The following is a 24,605-nucleotide window of genomic DNA, read 5'->3' on the forward strand; positions in this document are numbered from 1 at the left end:
AGGAATGAATGTATGGTTTCTCTTGCTTTTCACATATTTTTCAGACTGAGAATAAAGCTCACAATCAGAATGTAGTTACTGGGTAATTTTATTTTATTGTTTTTGAATATTTAACATGCACATTTTATTTTACTTTTAAAAAATCATCATATCAGCTCATTACTTTGGAGCATGTACTTTTTTGAGATTAAGTTTAGAATAGGTAACACATTCCATTGGCTTCAAATCGAAGTGGTAGATAAAAGAGATAGAGTTAGTGATGGTTAAGTGACTTGAGTGCCACTCCGTGTGACTGGACATCCTTTTGAGCCTCTTTTAACTACATGATCTTGCTCCTCCCCAGAATGATGCTGAGGGAACTGCTGCCATTCTTGTTCTTGAACATGTGGTGAACTGAAGCAGGAGATGTGTCTGAACATTAGTTCTTCTTGGTGTCATCATTTGACTGGTATCAGATCTTAAGGGGAACACTTTTTATAAACACAGAAATCATATTTTGTGTCCTTCTGACTGTCTTTAAGTTGTTAGAGGTACTGAACCTGTAGCCAAGCTTTCTCTTTCACTGTGTTACAGCTTGTTCTGTCTTTCCTTAGACTATATACTTCAGGTATCTTGTAGTCTGATACTTTTGTAAATCCTAGTGTATATTTCTTGCATAATTCAGGTCTTAAATAAATACAGATTTTTCAGGATGAGTTTTCCTGCTTTGCAAGATAGTAGGATGCATGCTTCCAATTTAAGAGTTTTTCAGACAATTACAATTGATAGCCCTTTGTAAACTCCTGAACACTAGACAGTGATTTCAGCAAGCATGGCTCCAGCAAGATAATTTTTCAGCCCTGCACAAGCCTCAGAGCCCAGGGCAAATAGTAACTGAATTCTATTGCGTTCTCATGCTTGTTTGTAACTAGTGGTTGTAATAGAATTTTGTATATTTGGATTGTACTCTATATTTCACTCTAGGGACATGCTTGGTTCCTGATATCCTTGGGTCCTCGACAGGCTAGACAAAATGCTGTTTAAACTCTGTTAGCAGTTTTGCTCTGAAATTCAGTGGCATTATGAGAAGCTTAGCTTACACTTTGGTTTTATAAGACTGAAGACCTTTATTTTATGGCTCTGCTCATTTTTCATGATGCTAATTCTCAGGATGTGAAAGAGAGATAAACACAGATAGCTTTGTCAGACACCCAGAAATGGGACATAGTCTGAACATGTTCTAATAGTCTGCAAGGGGACTAAATAGCACCAAAGTATTCTTAATAAGAAATGCAGTTGTTTCTCATTCAATAGCTCTCAAGATCACTGACATTTATTTTGGTACTCTGCTTTATATTTTACAGTCAATTGCTGCTAGTGAGCCATGTGCGTCCTCTAATTACTCAGAACCATATGGCCATGGCAGACAGTTGATAAATGGGTTACATTTTTTCATGATAAGAAAATATCATCTTTGTCTTGCTGGGGAGAAATTTGGAATGCTGAGCTGACCCTCACTTTACCAGGAATTACAGCTTTAGACGTAGAGACTTTACGACTCGTTTGTAGAGATGAGGGGCTTCCATCCAGGCAGGGACTGTGATGAGCCTCATCAGTATCCATAACAGGTTGTCATTCCCACCATCTGCTAGTCTGGTGGTCAAAGCATTATGAGCCTTTACCCTTAGTATCACACAAAACTTGCAGGCCGGACACCTCACAGAATACTGTGAAGTGGCCTGGATATCCTTTCTTTGTCACAAGCTTCATGGTGGGACCTTGTTAGAAGGCACACTGTTTTATGTAGAATTCATCCCTTCGTCAAGTTTAGACAGGTACCTTGTTTTGCTGTCCTCCTCTTTCTTCCTCATTTATCAAAAGGGCTCAAGTTTCCAGGCACATAACTTTGGGAGTTTATCCAGCATTTGCACTATCCGGCAGGGCAATTTATATGGATAATTAGGAATTGGTATTTTAATTTACCAGGTAAAGTCAGCCCTGTGCTGATATGTGGAAAAGTGTTAAGACATGGCTGCTTGGAATAGTTTGGTGTGGCGCTTGTCGTCTGAGCCTAACTATAGATAATGAAAGCGCATCGCCTCCCATTCTGATGATTGCACGGCAGTCAACAGCTGACTGTTTTCGCTTTTATGTTGTTTTTAATTCTTTGAGATTGCAATGTAATTTTGTATTCTTTATTCTTAAATCTTGCTTTTCTAGTCTATAATAAAGTGTAACATTTTATTGATTTGTTTTATAAATAATTATTTTTCTGATCTTATCTATAAGCCTTCACGTTGAAAAATGATAAATAGTGACTGGGGGGGGGGCTGACTCCATGTGTGGGAGCACGTACTGTGCAAGCATGAGGACCCGTGTTAGGATCCTAGGGCTCGTATGATAGCCAGCCATGTGCACACGTATGCCTGTGACTCCAGCCAGGCATGTTTACACATGTGCATGTAACTTTAGGCAGTCATGTCCACACATGTGTATTTAACTACAACTAGGCATGTCCATACATATGCATGTTACTCTTGCCAAGCATGTGAAATATATATATATATATATATGTATGTATATATATATACATACATACATATATATATATATATATATTACTCTAACAAGGCATGTCCACACATGTGAATGTAACTCCAGCACTGTGGAGAAGAATAACAGGAAAATTTGGAGCTTTAATATCACCAGCTTGTCTATAGGCTCAGTGAGAGACCCTGTCTCAAGAGAATTTGGTAGAGAGTGCTAAAGCAGGTCACCTGGCATCCTACCTGTGAATGAGAGTATCAATAGTAAATGCATTTACACAATGCATGACTGGTGGCTCTTCATACATTCATACATACTACATACATTTATGGGAAAATTGTTTTGTTGTGGTTTTATCAACTAAGAATGCCTTAGTCATAACCACAAAGACCTACAAGAAAGTCACGGCCCAGGGACTTCTTGTAGCGGAACTCTGGTGAGGGCAGAGAAGCAGGGATGCAGACAGGAGCAGGAGTCTTCTCCACACTCATTTGCCCAGACTTCTCAAGGACTCCACGTTCTAAAATGACCTGTTTGTTTTTATATGACTTTGCTAGATAATATGGAACGATAAGGGGTGAAAGGTTTTCTTCTTATTATAGGTATTTGTATGACCTCATAGACAGTACTTTATATCATACAGATCAAAAGGGGGTCATATAACCTGCATGTAACAGAAATGCATAGTGCTCTCCTTCTCCTTGCAACGGTTACAGTGGAAAAGGGCATTCAAATTGTTTTTCCTTCTTACCAGCTTTTCTAAGTTGTCTTTGCTGAGTTTTCTTTTTGAAAATGAAACAATGGTTTTGTATTTTCCTTTAGTATGGATCTGGTTTTCTTACCAATGTTTAGGAGCTCCAGGAACATTTAATCTGAATCTATTTATACAGATCATTCCTTCCTTGAGGTGTTGATTTAGCAAAATATGAAGCGTCTTTATTGCTAAGTTACCAAGGCCTTATGATTAGGCAGCATATTGTCAACGTTGTTGCTTTTAGAATGCGCTTTCCTATTTAATTTTCAGTAGGGCACTGTGAACTCAGTGCCTATCAATGATGACCAAGGATAGTTTTCATATCATACTCTATGCGCTCTATGAGGTTTTTAAGAGTCTGATTGGAATATTGGAAATGTTAACCTGTCCAACTGATAAAACAGCAGTGCCATTGAATGTAAATGAAGAGGAATACATGGCCCCGGTGGTGCCAGTGTAACAAGATTAAGCAAACCCCAAGAGCTACAAATTTAGTTCCTTTCCATCATACAAAGCTAGGTGCATATCAGTTGTAACTGTCTCTTTAAGTCTTAGTTTGCCATCTTCTCATATTGAAGGTATTTAGTTGACTTTCTAATGCCCTTTTCGCTATTCTACCAAATAAACGTTTGGCACATGACAAATGTTGATTTGTTAGTTTCCTTTGTTGATTGAATACAAGTAAATATAGTGCCGCTGTTCAAAGCGCGGCAGATATATCTATGACTTTGTTTGTTTAGTATTTGTAAGAAAGACACTGACTTTCAATGTAGCTTAGGCCAGTGTAATGTTAGTATATACTGGAAGGTAAGTTAACTGGAAGTTACTGGAAGGGACTGACTACTGCAAGAAGAACCGATAATTTCTTTTTCTAATTGAGTCTGTGTAACTCTATACATTTATGTAGCAGCAGTTCTAGCAGTTTCTGAATTAAAAAGACATTATGGTATTGTTTTCAAAAGTGGTTTTGTGTTTTTGCTCCATACTAGGATTTTAAGAGTGGACTTGGTATTACCAGAATTCCTATGAATGTTGCAAATGTGAAGCAAGTAGATCGGGCTGTGAAGCAGTCTTTTGAGATAATCACTCCCTACAGGAGTTTCAGGTAAGCTATTTTCAAACATCTTTGTGTGAGTGTTTGTTTTTATGACTGCTCAAAGGCCTGGATAATTTATTTTGTAATTCTGGCAGTGGTGTTACATCTTATGGAACAATTATAACAGTCTTTTCTTGTCCGCATTGTCTAACTTACTAGGCTTGCAAGGAATCACTGTAAAAGTGGTTTGGAGAGCTGTGAAAACTGCCAAAGATATTTACATTATGAGTTGTGTATAAGCTGAGTATAGTGAAGATGTTAACTCTTTCATGCTTGGAAGGAATGAAATAGTTTTGCATTTTAGTGGGGGAGGAGTTGTGTTTGTTTTCCTTTAGTCTAATCAGATAAATCCTGCTTTAAGATTGGTTTTTAATTACAGTTGCTGCAGTGTCTTTCTTCCAGTGACTCAACTTAGGATCATTCTGGGTTTAATGGAGCACATAAAAATATTGATTCAAATATTTTAACATCTTGATTCATGTATAAAATAAAATGTATTATGATGTTTGAGTAACTGTGACATTGACCAATAGTTAATGTACTTGCCCCGCTTTAATCACATATAATGGTTCCGTAGGTTCAATGTGCAATATAGACATGGGCAATTTGTTGAGTTCAACTACATTTATACATTTGTCTCAAATGATACAAGTCAGGCTGCTGGTGAGTCAGAGACAATTGTTCTAGGTTTTTGGATGACATAATTACTTCTAAGGTACTCTTGAGTATCTCATTGATTTCATTTGTCAAAATATGTCTGTGGGCTCCAACTTTGATTAAAATGATCAAAAAAATAATAAATTTTATTTTATTTCATACTTGCAGATCTGGAGCTTGGCTTGTAACTAAGTAACCCTGTGTTTGCCTAGCATGCACAGAGTCTTGCTTTTCACCCTGAGAACATTGTGTATCACAGATGCGTGCGCGCACAAACACACACACACACACACACACACACACACACACACACACACACAGGAGGGGGGAGAAGCTGATTCCAGCCTCAGCTAATTAGAAATATTGGCTATAACTGACCTCTAGGGGAATTTTATTAATATTGTATTAATGATGTAATCATAAAGTTCTTCAAAAAATGCAATCCTATAAGCCACTTATTTTATGAACCACTTAGAATGGGCAAATACCAATTATTTTCATTATGCTTCAAGTTATTGTTGTTATGGAACAAAAATTTCAATGTGACAGATAACTTACAGCGAGCTTTTTTTTCTGGAGTCTTTTGTGACATATGTGGATATTATCTATAATAAACAGTCAATAAATCCTTCTTGTAGGCAACATTGCTGTTTAATATTTTATCCCTTTCACTAGGCATCCAGCCAATACTAAGAAATCAGACTGTGTCAGAACTGGCTAAAATTGAGTTAGAAAGCCTTTAAAATAGTAACCATTTAAAACTTTTCTTGTTTTTCAGTCTCTTTTTGCCATCTGGACAGTCTTCTAATTTAAAAAAATCCATTTTTAAATCTGACAAAAATCACAATTTCTGGTGGGTGTTTTTTTATATATAATTTTAGTTTTAGACTACGATGGCATTCTTTACTGGCAGAATTCTAGTAGTCATGAAACACTGCCAGTCTCTTTTTGATTATTATCTAATCCATTGCTTAAGAAACATGGCTCGCATTTGTTTTGACCTACCCAAACAATTCCGTGGATACGTTGATCTGGAATAACAAGTGTGTTAATTTCAGTTAGGGATATGTGAGCAGGGCGATAGGGAGTATGGAAAATCAGAAGAAAAAAAATGATTTGTTAAATTAGATAATTTTTAATAGAAAAAGACAATCCAATACTGCCCAGCAGGCATACTTTTTAGCTGCTATTTAATTTGTGGCTGAAATGAATATGCAAACTGAACACCCTGCTTAATTGGCCTGTATAAGGGAGATCAATAATGCAGAAATGTTAATTCTTTCAGCTTTACCGCAGAGTCTGAGAAAGAGAAACAGGACTGGATTGAGGCTGTGCAGCAGTCGATAGCAGAAACTCTCTCTGATTATGAAGTAGCTGAGAAGATTTGGTTCAATGAATCCAACCGGAGCTGTGCGGATTGTAAAGCCCCAGATCCTGACTGGGCATCCATCAATCTCTGTGTTGTCATCTGTAAGAAATGTGCAGGTAATTAGTGATGAGCTGTGCTCCTCTCCGCGTGGTGGCAGATTAGCACTGACTGTTCTTTGTCATCAGACATGGTGTGTCCAAGGTAATCACTGTGGAAAGTGAAATGAGATTAACTTATTCAATAGAAGACCATTTAGAGATATCATATAATTCCATATTCTGTTCTGCGTGGATTTGATAAAAATTAATTTTTAACTATGTAATAATATTGTGGGTGTACTGGTCCATGCGTAGATTATTAAAATAACATGTTTAAATTTTTCTTTTTTTGTTTTGGTTTTAAGATACATCCAGAGCAAGTGTGCATGCTTACATGAATATTTCCAGTTATGGTCTAGTCGTTTCTCTAAGGTGTATTTTCTTAGACTGACGATGTTCTGCCTCTATCCTTGTGTGTTGGATCTGGCATCTCCTATAGTATAAACATGCATTGGAGTGTTTCCCGAAAGAATTGATGCTTATGAAAAGAGCTAGTCCTACAAATGCCTTCCTTCTTGTGACCTTATATGTGGTTGTCTGGCATATCATTATATCAAGGAGCTCTTATCCATATCCAAGAGAGTAGACAGAAGTGGACTCCAACTCTGTGAAAAGCCTGACTGAGTACTTGGAGAAACTTAACTAACTTCAGTCTCCCAGACTTCCCGCCCTTCTTACCTCCTTCACCATAGATGCCCTGACGGCGGCACAAAAACACAGATTTTGCCTAGAATACCAGATGTTCTGATGCTGGTCTACAGAAGTAGATACTATATGACATGAAGTTCTTTTGATAAATGCAGAAACTGATTTTACAATAGAGGATGGTAAGAGAAAGTTTAAAGTTGACAAACAGGCCCAGAGACAGAGCAGGGCAGGGGCTGCTGACTCAGCCTAAGCAGAGACAGTGAGCAGCTCTAGCAGTTGTCTAGAACCTTCTATACTTTCCGGAGTCTGTCCCATACCATTTCTCATAATACCAAGATACTTTCCTGACCACTTAATTAACGTCAAAAAAAGCAGAAGGCATCAGCCCTGCTATGATCCTCACATAGTGTTTGCTCCCTTGCTGTCTCTCCATCTCACGAGGAGAGATAGCTCTGTTTCACTTCTACCTGTTCCCCTTGTGCTCCATCTCTTTCCTGCCTCCGCAGGACCAACTTATCCCTTACTACTCTCTTGAGTTTTAAACTAGTTTCTGGTTTCGTCATGTAAACTTGCATCAGTCTACCTTTTCATCAGTGGTCTTTCTTAAAGCTCCTCAGTCCCTTCTTTGCACTGCTCTCTGTTGATTTTCCCCTTTCAAACCTGCGTGACTTGCCTGTCTATACAGTGACCAACACAGGTTCTTTTTCAGTTCTTTAACTTTGTTTTCCTTCAACATTTTGTAATCATTCTTCCTTTCTCTCAATTCTGTACAAGTATTTACATTACTTGTAATTACTTGTAATTTTACGAGTATATTTTGTTTCTCAGTCTCCATTTGATGCATTCTTATCCTGTTTGTTTTCTCTGTGATATTTGAGATCTATGGCTAGTATGTTTGTCTTTGATGTCGATCCTCCTCAGCTTCAGTTAGCCATGCTGTCTTGCTGTCTTAGTGGTTGTGATCCATGCTTAGATGACCTCACCACTTCATGTTGCTAAAGTACATGTGTACCTAGGACTCTGTTTTCAGTTCTCTTTGTATCAGTGTTACTTATCATTTATATCGAGCACTCATCGAGAAGATGGTTTTCTCAGCCTAGGAGAACCTCAGATTAGTTTTTCCAACGATGCCCAAAAAATAACACATCAGAAGTAGAACTACAGTTGCTGCCTCGAGCCCAGTGTGTAAATCCGCATGTTTTCATCCTTGTCCTATGCTGATGAGAAGGTGTACTGCCTACCTTACACTCAGGCCAAAGCTGGAAGAATTAAGCCCTATGTTTTCTTTAAAGTCCACATTTTCTCACTGGTGTTTCTGTCCTGTTCCCTTATATAGAGCTTATATATTTAAAGCTTATATATTCTATTTTTAAAATATATTATCATGATTGGTATTTTTCCTGCATACATGTCTATGATGTAGTGTGTGCCTTGTACCCATGCAGACTAGGAAAGGGCACAGAGTCCCCTGAAACTATAATTATAGATGGTTGTGAGCTACACTGTGGGTTCTGGAAATTGAACCCTGGTCCTCTGGAAGAACAGCCAGTTCTATTAACTGCTAAGCCATCTCTCTGGTTCTCTGAACTTATCTGCTCTTAAATAGGTTGCTTTAGCAACTCTTTCTGCTACTCACAGGCTTCTAATGCTACTTTAAGGCCATAATTAAGAGTGTGAAGCAATGTGAACTCCTGCTATGGGGCCTTGCGCTCTAACGTGTTTTCTCCTCTTTAGTAAAGAAGGAAAAGACCCTCTGATTTAGTGTACTAGAAAGTGAAGAATCTTTACCATTCCTAGCAAAAGTATCCTTAAGATCAATGAAAATTCTTACATAGATGTTTTTCATTTCCGCTTACTTTAGGTAGATACTTGTGTATCAGTTATGACTGAAAGTTGATTTATACTGTACACTTGATGATTTAATTCTTTTCTACCTCTCTTCAGAGGAAACAGTACATAGGAAATCAATATCAGATCTCTATGCTCATTTTTACTGTAATTGTCATTATTAGATTGTTTTGTATTGATAGCTGTACTTACGCACATGAGATTTAACTGACCAGAAAAGTTTTCCTTGTTTATAAAAATAGCTCAGGATTAGAACACTTCTAACAGGTACAAAAAACAGCGGGGGGGGGGGGTTAATGATACCAGGCTCTTTAAACACACACACACAACCATGCATCCACATATGTATATACACATACATGCATATTAATTTTAAAGTATAGTTTACTGGCAATGCATTATTGTGAAAAATCTAATTATTGTTACCCATTTTGGTTGCTTATTCTGCCGGTTTTGCATAATCACCATGAATACTCCTAATGCTTTGGGCATTTAGGAGAGTAGGTAATGGGATGCTTTAAATTCATGTATGTATACATATGTATGCTACACACATATATGCCACATATGACCCATGTATTTATGTGGGTGTTGGAAGACAACCTTCAGTGTTATTCCTCAGGTATACATTTGTTTTTTTTTCACTTATTTAGTTAGTTTGTTAGCTAGTTAATTTAGTGAAAAAAATTCTCTCCCTAACCTAGAAATTATCTAGTAAGCTAGGCTGGCTGGCAGGCCCAAAGGATGCACTACCTTCCCAGTGCCGGGATTACACATACCACCACGCCTCGCTATTTTTATGTGGTTTCTAGAGATTGAGTTTAAGTCTTTACATGCAAGGCAAGTATTTTATTAACTGAACTGTCCTTCTATCCCTTACCTACACACTTGGGTTTCTAGGCTGGGGAGGGAAGGGATTGCTGGGAATTATATAGGGTCTCACACAAGCCCTTGACCACTGAACTATATTTCCAGCCCTATTTAAAAAAATAAGACAAAATGAATTCACATTCACATTACAGTGAAAATGTAATTGTCTCTTCCTTCAGGACAACACAGATCATTGGGCCCAAGAGACTCTAAGGTTAGAAGTCTGAAAATGGATGCCAGTATCTGGAGTAATGAGCTCATTGAGGTAAGCTGTGTTCACTGGGCTGTGTGAACAAAGGCGGGGGGAGACTGGCAGCAGGCAGTGCTTACTTTTCTAAAGAAGTTCTTAGATGAAATTCTCACTAGGGTGTGCAAATGGCACACAGCTTCCCAAATTAGATAGTTATTTTTAAAATAAAGACTTCAAAGAACCTTAATGATACTCAGGATGTCAAGACGTGGCAACTGAGGAAAGTGAGAATTCTGTTTCTTTTTTTAACCCACGTGGGAAAGTATTAGAAAAGGGAATGAGCAGATTTGGCAAAATTTAGCATTCTGTGTCTGGGCTGTGCTTTGCCATTATCCCACTGGTTCTATCTTGTATCTGTCTCTATTTCCTCTCCTGTTCCACTGTCCCTCCTTCAGGCAGACTAACTGCACAGCCTTTTCAATATGAGTTCGAAGAGTAAGGCTGCTTCTGGTGGTTTTGTGTGGCCTGTGCCTAGTTTCCCAGCTGATGCCGCATTAGAGCTAGTGTCTGCTGTCTGTCTTCTGTCTCTTGCCGTCTGTCTTGAGAATGCAGGCTTTCTTGCTCTCTCCTGTGTTTTATACTGAATTAGGTTTTAGTTTAGGATGGGAATCAATTTTGAAGGTTCAAACACATTTAATGAAATTATGCGCATTTTTTTTGGCCTTTTCCATTTCAGCTATTTATTGTCATTGGAAACAAGAGAGCAAATGATTTTTGGGCGGGTAACCTTCAAAAAGAGGAAGAATTACACATGGATTCACCAGTTGAAAAGAGAAAAAACTTTATTACCCAGAAATACAAAGAAGGAAAATTCAGGAAGACACTTTTAGCATCTCTGTCCAAAGAAGAGTTAAATAAGGTGAATTAAATATAACACTATCTATAGATTTTAATGCCATATATCAATATAGATCTATAATCAGTGTAGATAATTTAGTAGACACTTTATTATATTTTAAATGTTTTAAATCTCTTATCCCAGCTACAACAGAATAATAGCAGCCCAAGTTTTTTGGAATATCCGTGTTTGATTGGGGGGTTCACAAGGAGAACATCCTAGAAACCAGACTGTGGTCTGAGACTCCGAAGCCCTTACTTAGGACTTTAACCCATGCAGAGTGGCTATTTGTAGAGTCAAACTCTGCAGAGAGAGAACACCTACTCCCCGGTTCAGGTCATTGATTTTATTAGTATAGGAGGAAAGAAATACCTGCTTCATAAATACGTCACAAACTTGCGTTTTTTTTTTTTTTTTTTTTTAAGAGCGGGACTCACATTCACTTCCCGTAAATGGTATGTTCTTTTAATGGCCAGGCTCTATGTGCTGCGGTAGTAAAGCCAGATGTGCTGGAAACAATGGTCCTGCTGTTCAGTGGAGCGGATGTCATGTGTGCAACAGGAGACCCCGTGCACAGTACGCCCTACCTGCTGGCCAAGAAAGCTGGTCAGAGCCTGCAGATGGAATTTCTCTACCATAACAAGTTCTCAGGTCTGTTCCTCATGCTATACTGACTGCTCTCTTCAGATACTTCCCTGGGAAAAGTTGAAGAACAAATACATTAATTTCTTGGCAAAGAAAATTATGTAATTACTAAAGTACTGCTTTATAACAGAAAAAAAGTATAGGATTTGTATATCTTTTATGTCTTTTAATCTTATAAATGGAAGATTAAAATAGTTAATCCCACATAATCTTTTCTTCCAAAATTAAATCTGGTTTTCATATATGAATAATAAATATGGCTTAAGTGCTTATTTGTAAATTTTATACAAAGTGAAATAAATCTCTGTATTTATTTTGTCATTAATCGGGGCCTACTATTCTGCTAGTGTAAAACTTCATCACAAATTCCTAAACAAAAAGGAGCTTTAGAACATTTCAGATTTAACTGTAAAATCTCTTTGTCTTTTCTAGACTTCCCCCAGCATGATGTTCATTCTGAGGGTGGGTCAAGTCAGGAGGCAGCCCAGTCCACCTTCCTCTGTGACTTCTTATATCAGTCTCCGGCTGCTGCTTCCAGAGTCTCTACAGAGAAGAAGCTACTTGAAGGTATCCTTTCTGCTCCTCTTAGATTTTCTGTCTGGATAAAACATTTTTTAAACCTGGTATTTGCTCATCTGTAGTGATTATTCACCATTAATTCTTTGCAGCATCCCTCATCAGAAATGCTTCAGACCAGAATTGTTTCAGATTTCATGCTTTTTTGTTTTGTTTTCTTTTGTTGTTTGGGTTTGGGAATATTTTTATAGCCTTTACTAACTAAAAGTTCCTAATCACAAAAGATAAAAATAAAACTACCACCACCAACAACAAAAAATCTCAAATCTAAAAAAATTATAATTTGGGGGGATATTGAGTCTGCACTGCATTTTTTCCTCAGATGTTTGATTTCAGATTTATTGAGAGGCATATTTAAGCATTATCCTTTTTAAAGTTATATAATCTTAAAGTAGGAATAAATTAGGATAAATTGTGTATCTTTTCCATCAGGCTCTTCTTTAAGGAGCTAGTGGTCAATAATTGGTGGACATATAAGGAAGGAGGAAGGAGCCAGTGGTGATTCAGTATTTCAGTTATAGCCTTTTCATCTTGACTGCTATTTGATGGGGGACAGTAGGAAGAAATACTATTTTCTGCTTGAAACTTATATGCTTTCTTTATAAAAAAAATGCAGTGAATTTTACTTTGTTTTACTTGGCCTAAGGGATAATAAATGACAAGCTTTGCCACAGATTTGTAAGTGCATATTATATACCAAATCTCACAATTAATAAACTCTTTGCACAATACCCAGAACCAAAGTACTTGCCAATGCCTTTGCTGATTTCTAGAGTTTCCTAGAGCCATTTTCAGTCTTTAATTTAATATATATATATATATATATATATATATATATATATATAGTCAAGAACTTGACATAGAAAATTTTCTTTAAGTTTTTCAGTACACCAATTTTGTCTTAGACTAATACCAGGCTCATAGGATCTTTTTTCAAACATGCTTTAGAAAAATACCCTGGAAGTGAGTAATGTATAATTGACACTTTGAAACTTTATGCCTGATTCTTCCCTTTTAGATTTCATGAAATAACTAAATATTTGGGGGTATATTTTACATCAAAACTGGAAGAAGTTTGTCTCTGTCCATGTGATTTAAGTTTTTATGGAGTGTTGGATTCAAGGTCTTTGTAGATACTAAACTTATTTGTTTGTGCTTGGGTTCCCTGCATAATGTAGTGTAGTGTTCGCATATTGCTTAATGTCTTTCTCCCACATATTTCTAAACATCTGAAGATTATTTTTGTATTACATCACAGGAATGCTCTGTAAAAAGTTGTTGCCTAATATTCATAAGAGATACTGACAAGAAAAAAAATATGTTTATATTCAGTAAAGATGTAAACCATTTTAGTTATTTTTCATTAGTGATTGGCTTCGATCTATGGGTTCAGCACAACACGGATATAGAGATATTGGTGACACTATCTGAAAGTTAATTAGGATTTTTTTCCCATCTGTAATGTTTTTCTAAAAGTTATTTCAAGCAGTCATCTAAGACTTAGGTTATATAGTACAGTAGACATTACTTCACTTAAAAATGGTCTCCTGCTAAGATACTCTTCGAGTGTCTTTTTCTTTCTAGTTTATTCGCATGTTTCACACTCAGAGCAGAATCTGCTGACCCCAGTCTAGCTCTTCTCCCCGTCAGGCCTTGCTTATGCTGTAGTACTGTAGCCTTTTTGTCCACTTAAATCTGTCTTAGCTTCCTGCAAACTTAAAAATAATTATTTCCAGAATAGAACTTGGATCCTGCTCATCCATTGTTCAAAGGCAGACAGCAGAATCCCACTGCAGACTGAGCCCTGGTACTTGCATTTAGGGCCTGGGAATTATCTTTTGCTCCATTCTTCATTTTTAGGCATTTCTATAGAGGCCCGTGCCAGGCTGCATAGCTTCATCTGTTTCTCAAAAGGCTGTATTCTTTCCTAGAGCCTCATATGGACTTCCCATCGCTAATTTGATGGTATCTTATTTTTCAAGGGTTGGTTCATTGCCACATAACAAGATCTCTTGGTCACCTTATGCAAATGTCCTCTACACTGTTAGGTCACCATCTTCTGAGGAGGCTGTGCAATTCCTTCCATGAAGAATGAAAGCCCAGTCGTGCATTGATTTTCTCTGTTATGTTTAGTTTCATTAAATATTTGGCGTCCATATCAATGTTATCACTGAGTTACCACATGATAAATGTTTGTGGAATGAATGAATGTACCTTTAAAAAAGTTACTAGCAGCTTAAAAATATCAAAGTCAAAAGCTTGAATTTAGAAAGGTAATTCAAAGGGAAAATACAGACTCACAGAGTACAAGACGAGGTGGAAGCTGCCTTGTCCTGCTGCTCTGCCCCAGGGAGATGTGAACAGCCATACAAACTTACTTCTACTCTGACCTCCCAAGAGAGTGAGAGACACCCCACTTCTTCCTTATAAGAGATCATGTCTTCCCACAGAAGCCACGCCCTAAGTCTAGTACCCCAAAACTATTGACAGAAATGAATTCCCATGACAAATGTCACTTATTAGTATTTAGTCTTTGAGTGTATGTGTGGTTTGATAGTTAACCAGTGGTTTCACTAGAGTTTGAATTACCAGTCATCATCTAAGATTACAAAACATTAATGGATAAAAATTCCAGAAAAATGCATATATTTAAACCTTTTATTAAAGTATTTTATAGTTATATTATTATGTATTTTTAATTTCCCACAACACCGAATTCATAATTTCATCTTCATGCATGTTTTGAAAAATATGATATGCAGGGTTCAGTATTTTCTAAGTTTCAGGCAGACATTGAGAGTCTTGTCATGGATATTCCCACTCCCACAGAAACAGGGAAACTTTCACATCAAAAGATACAGTTGCTGACATAAAGCATATTTTGTTAAGAAAAAGCTACTCCAAGAAGCAGAAGCCGAACTCTGAGTAAGCTTGCATTTCTGGCCCTGTTATTGGCACTCTCAAGATTCGGCAGTGTTGTCGCGGCTACTGTTGGTGAATGCCAGCTTTATAGGAAGAAAATGAATTGTTTGGAAAGATATAGAGATTAAAGTGTGGCTGTCACCTTTGCCTCTGAAAGGCAAGCGCTGGACAGTGCCACTCCATCAGCCCTTGTCAGCACAGGCAGGAAACAAAATGATTAAACACAAGGACAGGAGTCTGAGAATGAAATGCAAGCATTCTTCGGAGTGGCAGAGGCTTCACACTGTCAAGGCAGCTTTTCCAGATCTCAAGTTCTTGTAGCTCTTGCTTATGAAGACAGATCTGTATTTTGCTTTTTCTTTTCTCGGTTTAGTGTTCATGAAAAGAAAGATTGATAGCCCTGTTATACCTCTGCGCAGAGCTGAATAATAGCATCCTGCTTTTGTTTTCTGTTTCCCTTTCTCAACCGTGTGTGTTTTCTCCTGGTATCTGGCTTTGATTAGTTTGTGCAGCCTTTGCTTTCAAAAAAGAAAGTGGTTGATAGGGTTTGGTAGAGGCTCCTATTTCATTCTGTTTATACTTAATTTGATACATTAACGAGGAATTTTTAAAGTCCTTTATTCTCAGAAAAGCCTATATTGTTCACTTCTTTAAAAATTTGTTTCCAAAGCCAAACTATATTTATTTAAATCAAATAATCACTGATGCATGTTTCGCTCATAAGTGAAAGCTGAATATCATCCCTTTTGAAAGTTTGGAAAACGACTTCATTATTCTGGAAAATAATAGCTTTGCCTTAACTACCTCAGATTTATTGTGCACATCCATATTAATATATAGGACTTCTCTATCACTACATTTTACAAGTGGTTGTATGTTCCGATCATGTAATACGCACGCGGGTGTTTTGGTCAGTGGTTAAAGGGTAGCTTCCAGATGTTACCTGATCAAATTCTCCTTCCCTCTGGAGAAGCTTAGATACCTTTCCTATGCCTGTAAAGAAAAGTCCAAGCCAGTGATTCGGGCACAGAAGTGATGTCTTTTTGCAGACTCCGTGGATTCGTACATAATTTGTGCACATGATCCAGACTGATGGAATTGGAGATGAGGGGAGGGGCTATTGAGGGTTCACAGCAGGGACAGTGGCTTAGGGATTCCTGTTTGCTTCTGAATTTATGTGCACTGTCCTTCGGGCTTTGTTTGATCATCCCAGCTCTAAAGTAGACCATCCATAGTGCTCCATGGGAGACTAAAAGAGATTTTCTGTGCAATTGCGTATAGGGTTTGCATAAATCCTATGTGAATGTTGGTCTTCCTTGTCCCAACTGAAGAGAAATTAAGAACTCCATCTTTCACTCTTTCCTCACATACAGACTCCTCTCTGTTAACCAGCCAAGTCCTGAGAATAACCCATTATATGGCCCTGATTTCACTTTGATGGACATTTTGCAAAAACTGCTTTTGGTTTCTATAGCAGAGAAGGTTCTTCTTTTCTTCAGGGGCATTGGCAATTACAATTTCTTGGGTTTTCATTTTTTCCCAAATCAACAGGAATGTCAAGATTCCCTACCTCACCTTTGCTATTCTGGATCCTCGAAGAGAAGAACCATGCCAAACTTGTCTGACCTCTGGCCCATTTCTAAAGCAGCTGATGTCATAGACATGAAAGAAACTGTAGGATTATTTTCTTCAAGCCCTCACTACTATGAAGTCCCCTCTTTAAAAAGATCTCCTGTTTGTTTGCTTAGAAATTGCCTAATTTGATTTGGGATTCACATTTGTTCTGTGCATCTGTCCTTTGGGCACTGTGTGTTTAAAGCCTTTGAATGGTTCTTGTCTAATGAGAGGGGAGCAAACTCATGTGTCATGAAGGGCAATGAGGGCTGACCTCTGCTGGGTGCTATGATTTTGTTTTCCATTTTCTGCCACCCTGTGTAACCTGATCATCTGGCCAGGTAGGGTATCCAGTGTCTCTTTCTATGGCTCCGTCCCTCTGGTGTTTCTCAGGAGCCTGGGTGATTTTAGCTCTGAATCTGTGTGCTGCTGTGGAAACCTGCTCCCCAGCCATAAAGGACTGCATTGCAGAAGCTGTGGGAAAGATGGAATTTTCTCTCATTGCTCTCCTCTGGGATGGCCTGCTCCTACATTGCCGCTAATGGGACTACCTGACTGTTATCATTCCAAACACATTTCCCATTAAGGGGATTGTAAACGGCAGTGAGGAATTGGTGGAGAAGAGTCATCTCTGGCTCTTTGTGCATTTGTGTTAGACGTTGTGCCATATCCCTCTGAATTCTTTTATGAAGGTTATTCTTGCCATCTGCCTTTTCAAATTAGTTCTTGAACGCCTTTTGTTAATATGTAGGCTTGCTTTTAAAATATTTTAGGGAAATAAAATATTTAAATTTTTTTCATTTAAATATTACTGGTCTTTCATGATTTTATTCCGTAATGGCACAGGACATAGACTGTGCCTCAGAAGTTTGAATCCCTGGAGTAGCATTGCCTCCATCTAAGAACTGACCATGCCTCTCTTCACGTTCTTTTCCAGTGACCATGTAGGATTTATTCTGCTTGTCGTTCCTGAATCTCCTCTGGCGTTCTGAGTGTATCAGTCCTGCCAGCTTCAGGATTTTCGCTGTTGTTTTGCCAAATGTTATATCGTCTTTTTCTCAGTTTCTCATCGCTATTCTTCTCTAAGGGTCCAATGAAGGGATAAAAGAAAAATCAAGACTCAAGTCAGTGTATTTGTTCTTTCATAGTTTTGGCTTAATTTGAGGTTTAAAGAAACTTAAAAGAATGTATGAAGAATTCCCATGTATGTATAGCGCATATAATACAAACATTTGTGTTTTAAATCGTTTTATCCTCATGTTTGTATTTTCTCTCTGTGTGTGTGTGTCCTTCTCTCACTCATGCTTTTAATTTATTTATTATTTTCAGAAGTTTCCTTTCTTTGAATTACCTCAGCAGGTGTTTCCTTACAAAGAATATTTGTAATTATAATAACCATAGTATCAAATCAAACGTTGGAAATCCTCCAATGTCAAGGCTTCTTTGTTTTTTTCCAAGTATTTGAGGCAGAATGCTTTCCGTCAAGTATAACATTTTAAAAATAACATCAACATTTATTGATTATGTGATTATCATGCTACTGTGAATCTACAGGTTCACAAATTGTCACAGAGTTAGTGGCAGCAAGCAACAGAAATATGGCCCCTCATACTTCTGGTGCCCAGTGTTACTCCAGCATCACTGACTTAAAGTCCTGGTGTCCCCAAGGCTATCCTGAGGGCTCTTGGACAACCACCCATTTGATGGTTTCTTTTAAATGATTGGAGTCAGTCAGAATGCTGAACTCAGTCTCTTGCAGCGTACTCTACGAGTCTAGGTGAGTCCTGACTCTAATCTTTTATTATATGTGGCAAGATAATTGACAGCTACTCTGTTTGGTGAGTGACCCATTGTATAGCCCTGTATTCCTGTCGTAAGCTTTACTGCAGCTTCAGGAAGTGCTTGAGGTATAGTTTAGAAGCTGACTTGTTTGCTCGCTTCAGAGGAAGAGACCCAGTTTTCTTGTATCTCAGGAGTGATATTGCTTAGGAACTTACTGTGGGGTGGGTGTGAGGGTAGGAGATGGGGGTGGGGAGTGGATGTGGCTGTGGGTGGTGAGGGTGGACATTGAGTGGGTAGAGGTGGAGGGATCCTTCCTGGACAAACACAAGTTATTTTCTTCTCTTCTAATTCTGTACTCATGAAGTGTGAGCCCATCGACTTTTTCTAGAATCTTGTAGGACACTGTTTAATTCTTCATAATTGCTTTTATTAGAATGTGCTGTCTGTTGTCTTTCAGAGGAATCTTTTTTCTTTTTTTTGGTTTTTATGAACTGTAGCTATCTTTTTTTTTCTGTGTGTATGTGTGTGTGTTTGAGAGAGAGAGAGAGTGAGAGAGAGAGAGAGAGAGAGAGAGAGAGAGAGAGAGAGAGAGATGGGGGAGAGATCCCTTTGAAATTAGATCTAGTGTCCTACAGCACAATTGACTTGGGGCTTAGGAGAGGAATGGGAATGGATTCATCTTGGATATACTTTAAAATGCTTTTCTTTTATAAATAACATTACAAACCAACTTACATGGGGCACAGTGTAGCCTTCCATCTGATGGAGGTGAGCTGTAAAGACGAGAACCTGGAACAAGAACCAGTGAAAGGCATTCCTGTGTGTGTGAGGCATGTATGCTTTGATTCTAAGCATGGCTCATTAGCAGTTTTTAGATTCTGGCTTAGGGTCTCTCTCAGGTCCATATTCTCTGTGCAGGTATTCCTCTAGTGGAGGTTAAGTCGGCTGTGCTGAAATTGATCACTCTTTGGTAGCAAGAAACATACACTGGATCCAGAGGAGTTAAGGGGTCCCTTACACTTCCTTGTTCACTTAATTTTCTGCTTTCCTTTTCTACTTATCTTTACTTTTTCAAGTATACTGATTAAAGTAAAATCAAAATCCACAAAATTCATACCTGAGTGTATTCCACAGTTAAAACCGTTTCTGTGCCTTCCGTCCATTGACCTAGTCAAGGATTAGCAACTTTTTTTTTTAAAGAATCTCATAGCAAACTTTTAAACTCTGTGGATCAGGTAATTTCTGTCCTAGCTTAGTTCAGTCTTTCTAGTGGCCAATGAGCCACAGGCCACCCACAGGGAACAGGTATCACTGTGTACCAAGAAGTTTGATTGTGCCAGGTGATGGTGGTTGAATTTGGCCTCTATGCATGACGTGCTGACCTCTGTAGGAAGAACTTGAACACTCCTAAATAACACACTATGGACATTGTAGATTCTGAACACTACTTTTACAATAGATGTGGTTTTAGGTTTTGATCTATTTTTTCTACCCATAATACTTTGTGAAGATCTCAGTCTTTGTGGTTCTGTGGTTTTAGGTTTTGTTCTATTTGTTCTTCCCATAACACCCTGTGAAGACCTCAGTCTTTGTGGTTCTGGAGCTGTTTGGCAGCTTTTCACTTTATGAATTGCCCTGCTTCTCTGGTCATCAGTGTCACATCCATTTTTGTCTGGAACATTCTTTGCAGTTAGATGATAATGTCTTTGAAAGCAAAAGTATATCAGCTTTATGTACTGTGTGTTAGTCTGATGTTTGTTTTCCAAAATACGGAATTTGTCCTTTTCATTATCTGAGTGCAGTTATGATTTGTTTCTAAAAGTTTATATTATAGTCCAATTTATTATTTGTCTTGTTTTCAATTCTTAGAGACAAATAAAAAGTGGTGTGTTTTGGAAGGTGGCTTCTTGAGCTACTATGAAAATGACAAATGTACCACACCTAATGGCACCATCAACATCAGTGAAGTTATCTGCTTGGTTGTCCATAAAGAGGACTTCTATTTGAATACTGGGTATGTCTACCCTTAAGCATCTATGTGGGAGGTGAATGGGATTGGTCGTCCCTGTACCAGGTGATGACGACTTAGTTACCTTTCCTGTTTTCCATTGCTTCCTGTAAAAAGATGCTATGGTATCTTTAAACCAGTTCATTTAATCTGAAAACAGATAATAATCCTGAAAACACAGGAAATTCTCTGAAAAGTAGTTAATACTATAACATTCCATTGTTGATCATTAAAGTACTTTTGCTTCTATAATTAATTTGAATAGTGGACTAAAAACAAAAATAATAACATTTTTTAAAGGGCATCTTATATAAAGCATGAGAAAAGAGAAGATTCCATGATTATTGGCTCATTTTTAAAGTAAGCAGAATATCAGATGAACACTACCACTGAGCAACATTCACAATCCTTAAGCATATTAAATATCATATTAGAAGATAAATTTTGAGATATATTTAGGTACTTTTGTTGTCTGAAAATGTTTAAATTAAAATCTTAGGAATTATTTACATAATATATTTTACATACTTGAAAACTTTATTGGACCCCTGAAGGATTTTAGAAACAGCCTGAGAGATAATGGCATGAAAGTTTTGCACTTTGTTTTATAGAATAGTTAATGAAAATGTATAAATATTAAAATAAAAATTGGTTTTAGGAAAAGAAATGTTAATAATACTTATAATAAGAGATATTTTACAGTGTTATTTATATTAAATTACAAAAACTCTATTGTCATTATTACATAATTACCAATATATCCTACCTATCAGCTGAAGGTGCTATTTTTCTATTAAAAATTTTTCGATGTTACATAAAGTGATTCTTTTGATTTTGAACGTTTTAAATTACACTCATTTACTCTGCGTGGTGGTGTCTTCCTATTTGTGCTTGCTGTAGGCCAATCTTTGTCTTTGAGATCTACTTACCCTCAGAACGTGTCTTTTTGTTTGGAGCTGAATCATCTCAGATTCAAAGAAAATGGACAGAGACGATAGCCAAGGTATTTAAATTTTGTATTTGCTAAGTCCAGGAAAGATCATTAACTTGAGGTCTGTAGTTGAGGTTCAAAGATTCATGAACATTTTAGCTATAATTTTGGAAGAAAGTTTTCATATTTTCAAAGATGGCCATCAAAAAAGTATAAAAGCAGACTTCTATGGCCTGAAAAAGACAAGAAATTCATATAGAACATTCATAAAAATTGTTCTTAAAAGCTAATTCTGTGTTCTTGAGGATTAAGGTAGAGTCTTCATTGTAAAGCCATTTTCCACCTTGTGCCTTCTCATGTGTATGTTATTTTCCAATGTCCATGAGGAAATGATCAGATTTAGTCAATGATGTGAATGGAGCACATATGAGAACGTGACCTTTTCTACAATTCCATGAACTACGGAAGAATATTTCCTATTTTTCTTATGTACTAAGAAAACAAGAAATATGGTGCTGCTGTTCAAAAATATACATTACCTGTTTACTTTCAGTTTCATAGCATAGTTTTTTTTTAACTAGTTATTCTGAATTTGGCATTTGCTTAGGAATCTTTAAAACAGGAAAATAAAGATAAGTTTTTCATTTTTCCCTCTATCTGTAGACAGGGAAGGGCCTTCCTATTTTCACTGTCTTTCTTACTTTTCTGTATTTGTTTTAACAGCATTTTGTTCCCTTTGTTGCTGAAAACTTAACAGAAGCTGACTATGATTTGATTGGTCAACTCTTCTACAAAGACTGCCATGCCCTGGACCAGTGGAGAAAAGGCTGGTTTGCTTTGGACAAGTCTAGTTTGTGTTTTTGCCTTCAAACACAAGAAGCTCAGGAAGAGAGAATGCACCTAAGAAGACTGCAGGAGCTAAGTAAGAGGACCCCCACCCTTCTTGTTAGACCATACCTCCCAATTGCATGTGGTAATGGCAGCTTCACATGGAATTCTGAAACCTTAACCGCAAACTTGTGACTAAATGATATTAATCATGTATCTATGAATATTTTAATATTAAAAAAGAAATATTCATCCTTTTATCTCTCCAGCAATCAGTACAGTGGTTCAAAATGGAGAAAAATTAGACGTGCTACTTTTAGTAGAAAAAGGGAGGTGAGTACCCTTTAGTCTTTTTGTTGTTGTTACTTTGTTTTCTAGTTCTCAAAGAGTAGGATATTTTGGTAAAGCTCTTAAGGAAAAAACCATTATCTTAACATTTGAGAATCTCTTATTTATAAAAACTATATTAGGCTTTCATTGTAGAGTATAGCAAAAAGGTACAATTTTTCATATATCTTATGATAAAGTAGCATGATCGATTTTTATAGTTTTCTGTAGATCTGGGCCATGCTCATTTAGGTATATGGTAGGAGTTTGATGATTGTAGGTGTGTGTTTAGGGTCTGCAGCACTAAAAATGGTCTGTGCATGTGAGTCTTTCATAATTAGATCTTGATTTCATGAATCCACTTAGTTTTTCAAGAACTATTAATTAAGCATCTCCAATGCATCAGGATGCTTGAAGTGTTAGGGATAGAGTGATAGAAAAATAAACTCTCTGCCCTCATAAAGCAAGTACTGTCATGGGGGAAATGAAATAAATAAATAATAAAGGAACCCCAAAGCAAATACTCAAGAAAAAACTGTTCTTTATCATTGCCTATCAATTATAAATCCTCTGAAGGATTTAACTTAGGACAAGTTAATGAAAGTGAGTGAATGAGATCAGTATTGTGTGTTAGTGAGGGTGAGAGCACAGACATCGTGATGAAATAAATGTCTGAATAAAGTGAGGAGTCCTATGATCTAGCACCTCAGATATTGTGTTCTGGACATGCAGGCACTGATACTTGAAGATCCTGTTAGAAGTCTGAGCTTGTTATATAAAGGGGGGTATTGTAGCTCATGGGAGGGGGGAAAAGACTGAGAAAATGGAAAGAAATTATTTCAAACGTATCCTTGATCATATAAGACACTGCAAGTCATCGCATGTAAAAATTTTTTTTTATTCTAAGTATAATGATAAAGGACTCAAACTGGATAGTGGAAATATCTCATTTATATCTTTGAAGAAATCTTTTATGAATGACTTTGGGGAAAAGGACAGGAGTCAACTTTAGTGTCCAGTTAGAGTTTTGTGGGGTCAAGCAAGAGATGGGTTATCTGTTAACCTAAGTGTTGATGAGTGGTTTGATGTATCAGGAAAGAATATGCTGTGTTGATGGATTAGATCAATGCTCTTCTCTAGGATGGCTCCAGAGTTTTGACTACAGCAGTTACCTGAATAATAATACTGTTTTAGAGATAACAATATATACTGAGTAGAGATAGGATTTTAGTAAGGTTGGAATAGCTGATTAAGAACTCATTTTTGGAGAGAGTAAATGGAGATGTCTGTTAGATGGCAAGATGAAAAGTAAGAAATAGGGAAGAATTAGAGTAAACAAAATACAGTGATATATTCATAACTCATTTTCCTTGACTCTTCCTGAAAAGTTACCATTTATGACACAGGCCATTTAAAAGTAACTGCATTTATTACAGCTCACATCTTAGTACGGACAAACTTTCAAAGATGTCTAGAGGCTAATGAGATGACAGAGATAGGATATTTGACCTCGGAATTCAATATGTACAGTTTCTTTCATGATGGCATGGACTTGAATGAGTTCAAAGGATGAAAAGAGACCAGAAAAGGGAAGGATTAAACGTATAAAGGGCCCAACATGAAACAATTATTCCCAGTTAAGACACACTGAGGAGAGCTGATGCATGATGTGGGACACTGAGTTCACTCTACTTGATGCTGAGATGTTGCTCTATGAACTAGAGGTGCATCCTGGGTGACTGCATGAAGAGTGTTCCCTTATTTGTCTGTCTCACACTTGGCTTGTTAATTATTACCATAACTGTTGAAAAGCTGAGTTAATGCTCTGACAAATAACAGAATTTTTTTTAATCTCCTTTGGTGTGTTAGGCCCTTGGTGAAGATTGACTGTAATCTAAACTAGAGTGTTGATGGCTGATAAAATTGTTGCTTTGGGAAAAAAAAAAACAGCTTTCAGGCACTCGGGTTGATGGTAGCGTGAATAAGACATGTTCAGGGAAATTAAGCAACTGCAAGTT

The 24,605-nt window shown here is 37.2% G+C and overlaps 1 protein-coding gene across 2 annotated transcripts in view; it reads left to right on the forward strand.

Moving 5' to 3' along the window:
• Arap2 (ArfGAP with RhoGAP domain, ankyrin repeat and PH domain 2) overlaps positions 1–24,605 on the forward strand; it is a 170,969-nt gene that overhangs the window by 78,765 nt on the left and 67,599 nt on the right. For both annotated transcript variants that reach the window (XM_087909032.1, XM_087909033.1), the window contains exons 10-19: positions 4,270–4,385; positions 6,319–6,518; positions 10,046–10,131; positions 10,793–10,975; positions 11,431–11,605; positions 12,032–12,166; positions 20,363–20,507; positions 21,402–21,504; positions 22,156–22,354; positions 22,530–22,593. In XM_087909032.1, the coding sequence (XP_087765158.1) occupies positions 4,270–4,385; positions 6,319–6,518; positions 10,046–10,131; positions 10,793–10,975; positions 11,431–11,605; positions 12,032–12,166; positions 20,363–20,507; positions 21,402–21,504; positions 22,156–22,354; positions 22,530–22,593 (1,406 nt within the window). The remainder of the gene's footprint in view (positions 1–4,269; positions 4,386–6,318; positions 6,519–10,045; positions 10,132–10,792; positions 10,976–11,430; positions 11,606–12,031; positions 12,167–20,362; positions 20,508–21,401; positions 21,505–22,155; positions 22,355–22,529; positions 22,594–24,605) is intronic.

The sequence above is a fragment of the Myodes glareolus genome, chromosome 8 (genome assembly GCF_982192425.1).
Source record: "Myodes glareolus chromosome 8, mMyoGla1.1, whole genome shotgun sequence".
Classification (NCBI taxonomy): domain Eukaryota; kingdom Metazoa; phylum Chordata; class Mammalia; order Rodentia; family Cricetidae; genus Myodes; species Myodes glareolus.